General features: G+C 53.6%; 1 protein-coding gene across 23 annotated transcripts in view; it reads left to right on the top strand.

Moving 5' to 3' along the window:
- Window positions 1–2,471: 2,471 nt before the first annotated feature.
- The window catches only part of TCF7L2 (transcription factor 7 like 2), a 181,405-nt gene continuing 173,106 nt past the window's right edge, over window positions 2,472–10,770 (top strand). For 20 of the 23 annotated variants that reach the window (XM_040992085.1, XM_040992082.1, XM_040992084.1 and 17 more), the window contains exons 1-3: window positions 2,948–3,198; window positions 3,505–3,571; window positions 3,775–3,899. In XM_040992085.1, coding sequence (XP_040848019.1) covers window positions 3,010–3,198; window positions 3,505–3,571; window positions 3,775–3,899 — 381 coding nt within the window. In that variant the 5' untranslated portion in view covers window positions 2,948–3,009. Of the gene's footprint in view, window positions 3,199–3,462; window positions 3,572–3,774; window positions 3,900–10,770 lie in introns of those variants that run through there. The other 3 variants (XM_040992087.1, XM_040992086.1, XM_040992079.1) reach the window with 2 other exon arrangements.

Below are 10,770 nucleotides of genomic sequence, written 5' to 3'. Positions count from 1 at the left end.
AAGTGCATCTCCAGTCTGCCCTCCTCCTACACCCCAGCCTGAGCAGTGCCTCAAATTCTTCTAGAAGCTAGGAGCTACTCAGTTTTTGAGAACTTGCGGTCTACCCAGCCTTTTTATGGTACTCAGCAATGACATTCAATGCGGCATATGTGCTATCATGGAATAACGTTTAATTGCTTAATTAAAGCATAGATTTAAAGAAGGACAGATTCAAGAGTTCCCTTTGAATGAGAGTAAGAATTGGGCAAGTCGGATGAGGTTGCTAATCCCAAGGAGAGAACTCTCCACGTGGACATCCGATCAAAACGCAAGGCAGGCCATCAAACACAGCGAGGGCACTCCTTACAGACGCCAATTCTGCTTCTACAGGAGTTATTTTTTATTATATAGGTAGTCCTATCATGAACACAGAAGACCTCGTTCGCTAACCCAGTGCAGATCTTGGTTAGACGAAAATAGAAACACAGGACAAAGAAATTGCCATAAAACCAAGTTACTATAAATGGGATCCAGTTTAAGCAAATCAGCCCGACACGGGCCTTGGGAAAGTGAATGCCGAATATAGCCGGACTCAGGCACCCCAAGTGCACAGGTGACAATTAACAAGTGTGTAAAGCTATGGTCACTTGGCTAAATGTGCAAATGTAAAGGCAACCGAGTGAAAAAGACCTGAAAGGGGAAACTGTTAAATCCATTTGTACATGGATTTAACAGAGAAGCACTTCATTCTTCATGTTTTTACTTGGTGTCTTAGAATAATCCCCTTTCTGTCTCCACTCTCCCTCGCAGACACTGCGTCTGCCTTATTTATTTATGAAGTCTGAAGGTTAGTCCTACCTGCTGAGGCTAATTAGCCCTGTGCCTTGTATCCCATGCAATCCTGTCTGATTGAATGTACACATTTGTTCTGCTTCTTTTCAGACTCCTTCCCACTCCACTTCTGAGTTCCTGATTAATATTAAAGTGGGGGCTGCGTGCTTTCTACGCTAGCTCTTCCCCCCCAGCCCCATTTTTATTTTGCCTGCATCGTTTTCTTTAGTGTGCAAATGTGGTTGTGATTTTTTTTTTTTTTTCCAGTGCAGGAGAATACACACTGGCCTTGTCAATCAGTATCATTATTTTTAGTCATCTTCTTTCTGAGACCTTAGTCTATAAAACCCTTTTGCTGAAAACCTCGAATTCTCAGATATTACATGCCAAAAGTCACGGTCCTTTGGACACTCAGGTGGAGACAGGTCAGCTGGAGAGCAGGTGAGTTAATCTGGTCATTTCTGTGGATTTACGTGTTTGGGATTCTTCTGGTCCTCTTTCCCCGTTGTAGCTTCTATTTGACTTCTCATTGGATGTTCTCGCTCCATCACTCGGGAACACGCAGTTTTAGGAGTCCTGCGTGTTACAGGACTCTCTGTTCCCCATCTTGGAGAAATCTGCTTTGTAGGTGAGGGCCCCCAAATCCACAAATATCTGTCTCAAATCCCAAGGGCCCCACCTCCTCCCCAACGCCCTCTGCCCTCTTGCCTGGGCTTGGTTAGCAATTTCCTGCCAGGGCCATCTCCCTCGGGACTGTTTTGGTCAGTCTCTTGCTGAACTCAGTCCTTCATGGAGGACTCCTGTCCCCAGGATTCCAGGGGTGGGGGAACTTTCAGTTTTATTTTCCCTCAGGACGGCGTTAACGCCCAAACTTTTCACCTCTAAAGTCAGAAAGGACTTTGACTCCCCAGCTCATTTCCTATCACCCGTTAAACACACACACACACACACACACACACACACACACACACACACACACACACACGTTTAAAAGAAGCATCTCTCTTTTTTCCCTTCAGATTTTGATTTTTTTTTCATGCTCCTGAAAAGAATTACAGCATCTGGTTTTTAAGTCGTTGTGGCATCTTTAAGTTCGTTCCCCAACGGGTAGCGAACCCACGCACAGTTCATAAACCCGGGAGGGCGGGGGGACACCTCGTGGGTTCCTAATTGCAATCTCCGGAGGTGAGCGGGACCTTTGCCCAGGCCTCCACTTCGCAAGCTCCCTGCAAGAGGGCTCCCGTGCAGGCTCCATCCCGTCCAGGGGTGAGTGGACGGCACGCTCTGCGGCCGCGAACCCCCGTGCGCCCCGGGACTCGGGGCTCCGATTTGTCAGAGTGCACTTTTCCTGGGCCTCTCCTCCCTGCCCGCCCCGCTCGGCTCCGATTCCGGACTCGGTCGCCACCCCCTTCCCCTCCTCTCGCCCTCGGCATTGTCTTGCCCGGGCCGCCCCCCGCCCCCTCCCGCAGCGAGCCCCGCGCCCGCTCGCCCCGGCCAGGGCGCTCCGCCCGCCGCGCCCTCCTCCCGCTCCCGGCGGCCGAAAGGAGCATTGTTAGCCGCCCCCGCCCCGCCCACCGCGGCTGTTTATTTATGCACACGTCAGCGGCCCGGCCCCGCCCCCGGCATCTCATTAAGGCGAGTGTGTTCCTCTCGCCCTGTCAATAATCTCCGCTCCCAGACTACTCCGTTCCTCCGGATTTCGATCCCCCTTTTTCTATCTGTCAATCAGCGCCGCCTTTGAACTGAAAAGCTCTCAGTCTAACTTCAACTCTCTCAAATCCGAGCGGCACGAGCTCCTCCTGTATCTTCGGCTTCCCCCCCCCTTTGCTCTTTATATCTGACTTCTTGTTGTTGTTGGTGTTTTTTTTTTTTACCCCCCTTTTTTTTATTTATTATTTTTTTGCACATTGATCGGATCCTTGGGAACGAGAGAAAAAAGAGACCCAAACTCACGCGTGCAGAAGATCTCCCCCCCTTCCCCTCCCCTCCTCCCTCTTTTCCCCTCCCCAGGAGAAAAAGACCCCAAAGCAGGAAAAAAAAAAAGTTCACCTTGGACTCGTCCTTTTCTTGCAATATTTTTTTGGGGGGGGAGGGAAAGCGAAAACTTTTTTTTTTTTGAGGGGGTGATTTTTTTTTTTTTTTGGCTTTTCTTCCTCGTTTCATTTTTCTTCCAAAATTGCTGCTGGTGGGTGAAAAAAAATGCCGCAGCTGAACGGCGGTGGAGGAGACGACCTAGGCGCTAACGACGAACTGATTTCCTTCAAAGACGAGGGCGAGCAGGAGGAGAAGAGCTCGGAAAACTCGTCGGCAGAGAGGGATTTAGCGGATGTCAAGTCGTCTTTAGTCAATGAATCAGAAACGAATCAGAACAGCTCCTCCGATTCCGAGGTAACGAAAAGCCCCCCGGGCTGCCGGCCTGCGCCGTCCGGGTCCGGGTCCGGGCGAAGGCGGGCGGCCAGGGCAGCGGCCGGGGCCGGGGGCGGCGGGCGCGCGGGGCCGCGGTGGCCACCACTTGTAACCCTGTTTCTCTGTGCCCCCCTCAACCCCGCCGAACCCCCTCTCTCTTTCTCTCTTCTTCTTCTTCTCCCCCTCCCAACCCCACACACCGTCCCCCACCCCATTCCCCCCCCCCCAAAAAAAATCCTGGCGCGGCGGTCGCCCCCCTCGCGCTCCCCACCTCCACTCTCCGGGAAGGCGGAAAGACGGCCTCCGCCACGCTCCGAAAGTTTCCGAGATAAATCCCGGGAAAGTTTGGAAGAAGGTGAGTATGTATGCCCCGCGCGCCCCGCCGCCCCGCGCGCCCCGTGGCTCGGCCCGGCCCGGGGGCGCCACGCGCGCGTCGGGCCTCCGCCGGGGCGCACGGCCGCGGGGGGCTCCCCGTGCTAAAAAAGTTTTCTCCTCGCTCTCTCCCGCGCCGCGCACGGCCGCCCGCCCGCCGTCCCCCTCGCCGCCCCGCCATGTTAGCGGCCAAGAGGCAAGATGGAGGGCTCTTTAAGGGGCCACCGTATCCCGGCTACCCCTTCATCATGATCCCCGACCTGACGAGCCCCTACCTCCCCAACGGATCGCTCTCGCCCACCGCCCGAACCGTAAGTGCCTCCGCGCCCGGCTCCCCCGCGCGGCCCCGCATGCGGCCCCTGCCCTGCCCCCTCCCCTCCCCTCCCCGCCTCCCCCCTCCCCGCTCCTCCCTTCCCTCCCTCCCCTCCCCCGCTCGTGGCCCAGGCAGCCCGAAACTCTCCAAACTTTTCTGCCTTTTGTGGACTGGATTTGTTTGCACTTCGCCATGTTCCTGCTTTCAGTTTGCTGCTGCCTCGTGATTGTTGGGGTGGTGGAGGGGGGACACTTCTCTCTCTCTCTCTCTCTGCTCTCTCTGTCTGCCAAGCAGGGCTTTGTCGGGGTGGGGCGGGGGGCGGACAGCCCTCGGGAGAACTTTCTGTGCGCTCCGGCTCCCCCTCCCCCTCGGCGCGGCGGTGTTTGTTTCTGCGCCCCGGGAAGACGACTCTGAGGCTCTTTTCTTTCGCTCTGCCTTCCTTCCCTCTCGGCTGGCGTCTCGGGCGTCCCCGGGTTAACCCCTTGGCTGCCGCCCGGGCGCCCCGAGCGCGGGCCCCGCCGCCCGCCGGCCTGGGCCCTCCAGGCGTGGCGCACGGAGCGGCCGCGAGCGCGCCGAGCCCGGGGCCCCGAGGAGGCGCCGCCGCGGCTTTCTCGGTCGGCCGGCTTCTTTTTTTTTTCTGTAGCTTTCGAGTGGTGACCACTGACTCTTCGGCCCTGTCGCTTCCCTCTTCCAACCCCGCACTTGAGCCCCGCCGCCCCCTTGGCCCCCGGGAGTCACACACTTCCACAACCCCGTCCCGCACGGGTCCCACCGCAAGCTTGAGAGGGTTGGGGTTGCGGGCGGCCTGGCGCAAGGGGGGCAAGCCCTGCAGGGCCGCGGGCGCCCCGGGCGCCTGGCCGGGCTCGGCTGCCCTGCGTGCCGGCCGCGCGGGCTCTCCCGGGCCGCGCGCGTGCTGCCGGGGCTGTGCCTGCGTGGGGAGGCCTCCACCCAGCGGGCTTAGCTGTGGGGCCTGGGAAATGGGGCGCCTTTAGGGTGCAGAGAGCGACTGGCGTTCGCCAGCTTCCGAGAAGGCCCCGAGTTTGAGCCCTGGGGGGGGCGGGTGGGTGCAGAGGCCAGGGCTTGCGGGTTCGTGGGAGAGTGCAGGGGCTGGGAAAGGCCAGGCCTGCCCCCCAACCCCCAGGCTGGCTGCCCAATTTGGGGCGCCAGGAGGGCGCGGGACTTTGGGGGTGCTCTTCCTGCAGCACCTCACCCCTAACCTTTGAGGTGGCTGCTCTGGTCCTACACACCACCAGCCGGCCTGGCCCCCGCAATCCGCAGACGCTAGGCGCGTTTGTAGCTCCCGGAATTGTCACTTTGCACCTTGCCTGGTTTTGGGTCCCCTCTCCCGTATGGACACACAGCACTGGGGTTTCTGCTTTCTTCGGTAACTCGAGATAGCAGTTTGAAAGAATGCACCCGCGGTTGGGCAGGAAAGCCTTCTGTGCTAATGGCTGAGGGCTTGCCGCTGGAGAGTCCATCGGATCTACAAGTGTTTTTAAAGCATTAAAATATTAACCATCAGGTTTGACTTGTTTTTGGGACCCTGACAAAATGGCAAGGGCATGCTAGACCGGTGAGCTTTTTTTTTTTAATGTTTTGGAAAGAGAAATCATTGCCGCCACTCTCCCCCACCCCTCCTGCTATGTACCCCTGCTCCTGGCTGCAGGGGAGGCCGCCAGAGCGCTCCTCCTGCAGGGCCGGCTCTTTGCGGGCTGGCAGCTGCAGGGGACGCCGAGGCCGGTTATTTTGCTTTTTCGTGTTTCTTGGGAGCATCTTGCATGGAGAGTGGGGAAGGGGACCATTGGCTTCCAACCCCAGGGCGGGTGTGTTAAACCGGACCAAGCAACATTCTACTGTAATCCCGATCATTTCTCCCGATGTCCTCCCTGCCTCCTCAGGATGGGAAATGCTTTTGCCTTCTTGCACACGCAGCTTTGGTGGCCAGCGGGTTGGCTTTTGATTCCGTTCTCACTGCCCTCTCTGTCTGTGGCTGCTGGTGATGTGGCCGTCCGAGGCTCCTAAAACTGGAACAGTTGTGTTGTGCGGTAATTAGGAAACAAGGAAATTGTTAAAGGCAAATAAATGATTTCCTGGGGAGCAAAGGAAGGCTCCCGGCCCCTGGTCCCCTTTGTGGGCATTCTAGGAATAGGTGGCACCTCCTTAGTTTAATTGTGGACATAGAGGGTGGCCTTGTGCTGTGACATCAGATGGAATCTCAGAAGGCATTTCTGAACTCACTGGGCAGTTTTGCATGTCAAACGCCAGCCGACATGTTTGCGTTCCACCACCCCTTCCTGTCTGTTACCTGGGTTGGATTACTGGGCTCTCCAGGCCGGTGAGCCGGGCCGGGAGGCTGTGGTGTGTCACTCCTGACGGCTCCGATCGGAGGGCCAGCTTGCAATTCCAGATTCGCTACGGCTTGCTGGAGGACTCCTCCGGCGAGACAGCGGTGTTGCCGCGCTCTGAAATTCTTAGCGCGTTTTAGAGAGTGTGTTTCTCAGGGCGAGGTGTAAAGACAAATTAGGCTGTGCACTTTTCTTCTCTCCCTTTCCTCCTTGGCGCCGGTTGGCTGTGTTGCCTGTTACTTGAGCGTACCTGGAAGCTAACTCGGGGCGACCCCTGCTCTCTGCTTTTTCTGTTCCCGAGAGTGAGGAATTAAGGAATATCATGCAGTTGGCTCGTGGTGAATAATACATTAACTCGGGAATAATGCTCTAATTGCTGGAGATGCCATAAAGCTCGATAGTGCCAATTTTATTTTAAAAACAACACAGATTTCCCTGCAACATTCATTTGGTCTTTGATATGCTCGGAACAGCAGAGGCTTTTCAAAAGACAGAATTGGAGGCAAAAAGCACATCCAGGAGGGCTCTGGTTAAGTAGGTGAGAAGCGTTAAAATGGCAAATGTTAGAAAGGTGGTTAATGTTTGTCTGCTGAAGATAAGACTACTGTTACCCTATTCAGATTGACAGGAAAAAGTCGTGTTAACGTTGCTTTTTTCCGACTCCTTTTCTGGCAAAAAAGACTGCGAGTGTGGGTGGTGGACATTCCAGTCAAGGTTTGGGATTTCTTTTTTAAAGACTCGATCAGATGAGAGTTCTTGCACCTTCTCTCATCCACAGTACTTTGCTTGTCAACCAAGCTGCTTGCTGCCGAGTTGAAGAGGGACATTAGCAGCATCTTGCATTCATTTTTGAACTTGGAGTTCAGCATTTGAAGTGGGAACCAGCGGGGACTTTCTGCACGGAGGTTTTGTGTAGCCCCGCAGCTCCTCTTTCTGGCTTGTGAAAAATGGATGTTTGCTCCTCACTCCCAAGGACAGACTACTTCTGCCTCGAAAGATGGAGACCTTGGAGTGGGAAGGGTTAACCTTGGGGCTTCCCTGTTGTGCTGCCACCCCCCACCTTCACCCCTGATTGTTTTGACAACACTTTTCAAAGTGTGACATTCCAAGCCCCTACATAACAATGTAATATTACTGTAATTACACAGGTCATTACATTTTAAATAGAGAACAATAAAATGCTTATCGCCCTGAAAAAGAACAGGTGTTCTTGCCCTTCTTGGGGTATTTATGCTAATTGTTTTTCATCTCCTTTGGAAATATTTATGGCCAACATGTTTAGATTTCAATCTCCATGCAGCAGCATTAATTCCATGCTAATCTTTATAGGTTGGGGTTTAATGTCTGCAGTCTGGATTATGGGCTCAACATTGACCCAAGAAGTCATATTTTAATGATTATAAATTTCACGTGCTAGCATTTTGCAGTTTGTGGATACTAAGGTTTTTGGAAACCCAGAAAAAAAAACCCTTCTGCAGTTGGGAGCGCAAAAGTATGCTTATTTGGAAGAAGTGTTTCTGGAAACTTTTGCCGGCCAGGGGTGGTAACTCTAAGGTCCCCCTGGCACCCCAGGTTTGCTGGGAGCTTTCCACCTGGACCCGATACAAAGTGTCCTGATACAAAGTGCTCTGAGAGGCACTGTTTGGGGCTGGCTTGCTTTTCTGTGTCTTAGCAAGCTGTGAGAAAGTTAACAGTATTGCGCGCCACTCAGAAAGTATTTGCTTTAGAAAACTCGCATTTTAATAGTTGCTTTCAAGAGGACGTGGGAAGTCTTTGCAGGTTCTGAACCCCTCCTCACAGTCCACAAGTACCCAGGTGCACCTGGAGTTTTCCCCGGGAGAATTCCTGGCACAGGTTCCCTTCCATAGGGGCAGTGGGTAAGCAAGAAGGTATCCAAAAGGGTTTTACATTTTGTCAGATCTTTCGCAACGGGGCCTCTATCCTCTTCTCCCCCCTTCCCAGCCCCGATTGCTTTTAAAAAACGCACGGTGGAGAGCGGACAGCTGCACATTTTTGTATGGACGTGTGTTTCTAGACCATGACTAAAACTCCTAGGACCTCTCCCCCAGCTGTCTGGAAGTTATGTGGAAGTTGGTTTATTGGCAGTTAAGCATGAGACAACCTGGATTTAGCAAATGCTCCCTGCTCAGGAAGTGGATGACAGTAGGTGGGGGAAGGGCGGAGACTTGGGCAGGGGCAGGTTTATTCTGAGCCCTGTGCACCCCCCCCTTTGAAAATCTCAGTTGCTAGATAAATAAGCACTTTCCAAGGAGGTAGGTGTGAACTTTTTAGTCTTAGTAAGTGGAATTAGATAACATCTTGACGCATCCCTAACTTTTTCAGAGGTGACATCTTTCAAAGTTTCAGAGAAGGTGGGGGTGGACCAGACTACCAGAGGGTGTGCTTTTGGGGGACGGGTGTGTGATGGCTGTGTCTGGAAGTCATGGCGGCAGCCGACCGCGTATGTCAGTTTTCCCCCTCGGACTTATAATTGAGGACATTTGTGAAGGAAATGGTTAATTTTACAACCAAAGGCAAGCTCGCACCTCGACAGGTCTGCTGAAAGCCCTGCAGCCGGGTTCTGAGCTGGCAAGCACGCCGGGTCATAAATCCACGGGCTTTATTTACAGCCCATAACACTTATGAATGTTAAGATATTTGACGCCACGTTGGCCTTATAATATTCAAGGTCCGCAGACATTGGCAGTAGCTCAGATTTCTCTCACTAATTATAAGCAGTGAGATGGGGGGGGGTGGCGACGAAGCCCATGGCAGCGGCTGTCCTCCCCTCCCCCTGTCCCCCCACCTCTACCATCTGAGTTTCCCCAGACAGACCCCTCCTCCTCCCCTCCCTGCCAGCCTACTTCTCCTCCCCTAGGCTATTGTGTACCTTGGTAAAAAGCACTTTCAGGAATGGGAATGAGCCGGGGGCCGTGTCCAAAGCAAAGTTGCTCTAGGTGTTCACAGTCTTCCTTAGGGCTTCCCTCCCCTTCTGCCTTTCTTTCCCAAGCTTCCCCCACTGCCCCAAGACTACATTGCCTATATTGTGCATATTTCCCAGAATACTTAAAGAAACCTGATCTGGGAGACGGCTCTTTTAATTTATATGATGTTCCACTGAGCTGGAAGGGAAAATACACACATTGCAGAGGGCACTGGTTAATATATGTGGGTTTCAGAGGGGCAGTGTGGTGGGGGGCAGGGAGGATTGGTTGTAAGAATTTAATAGATGAGCAAAGAATCCCAGGTTTCTTGGGGGTGGCAGGGCCACTCGTTTGGGGAAAAGCTCACTCATGTCTGGGGCTGGAGGCCCGGAGGTAGAATATTCTGCCAGTAGAGGCAGAATAAATGCTTGACCAAGAGAGATGAGTGGGTCGGACCCTTCCCGGGATCCGGAGGGGAATGGCTGGCTTCAGCTGGGGATTGGAGGTTCCTCTGAGGCGTGGGAGGCCTGGGGGAGGGGCTGCTATAGCTGTGCAGCAATTCCTTCTCTGCTCAAACTTCGCAGCGCTCTCTGTAGCAAATAAAATATGTTTTCCATCAGTTCGTATGTAGGCATCCGGAGCCGGGCAATCTGGGGGCATTATCTGTGGTCAGGACCCTGGAAGGAGAGAGGTGACGAGTTATCCTACCCATCTGCATTTACGTTTGCAGAGTGGGCTGCCGTGGGGCACACGTGGAGTGTGTGGGTACCCGTGTGTAGGGGTGCGGTGGGGCGAGTGTGCATGGCTGCCCAGTGCAGGGGGCTGATACCTTGTGTTGCACTGCTAGCCATACCTAGGACCTATGTCCAGCCCAAACTTGAAGACCAGGCCGGCAGAGGTTCTGTTTTCCACTTATGGGGATGTAGCAACTTCCTGGCCCTGTGGTATAGATGAGCATCCCGGAACTGCTCACTGCAAAGCTGGGACGGTGGGAGCTTTGACTGGCGTTATCAGCCGACTTGCTGTCGGCTCTTCCCAGGGTAGGTTTGCAACCTTAGGGGCATTGGATTCCCGGGCTGGTAATTCAGCCCGTTATCTTGTATTCTTTCTCTCAGGAAGGAGCCCCTGACAGTTGGGTCAGGGGTGGAGGGGTGGGAGGATGGGGCGGGGAGTTTCCTGACTGTGTGTAGGATCAGCTCTGAAGGAGTTAAAATTGCTTGCTCAAGTTTGGCATCGGGGAAATAAATTTGAGGCCTGGTAGGCATTAGCAGGGCACAGCACATCTACAGAGCTTAATTAGTACCCACTGTAATTGTTCATGGTCTGCCAGAAGAAGTAATGTTCAGGAAAAGTGCAGTGTCTCTCTGCAGTCTGCAGTTTGAAACCGATAAATCACTTGCATATTTGTGTAGTGATTCAGATGGAGCTGAGACCTCTCCCATCCCAACATGTGGTGAATTGTAAAGTCAATGAATTGCAGATGTAGGTACAGTGAGATTCTCTAAGAAAATGCAGAATGAATGGGAAAAGAGTGATGCTATAAATATTTACCCTGAAGAGCACTAGCTTTGTGCTTGCTGGGCCAATTAGGATGCACTAA

Source organism: Ochotona curzoniae, unplaced genomic scaffold, assembly GCF_017591425.1.
Source record: "Ochotona curzoniae isolate NIBS_2020 unplaced genomic scaffold, NIBS_Ocur_1.0 contig_66, whole genome shotgun sequence".
NCBI classification, from domain to species: Eukaryota; Metazoa; Chordata; class Mammalia; order Lagomorpha; family Ochotonidae; genus Ochotona; species Ochotona curzoniae.
Note: the sequence above shows the minus strand (reverse complement) of the source record. Positions and strands in the feature narration are given on the sequence as shown.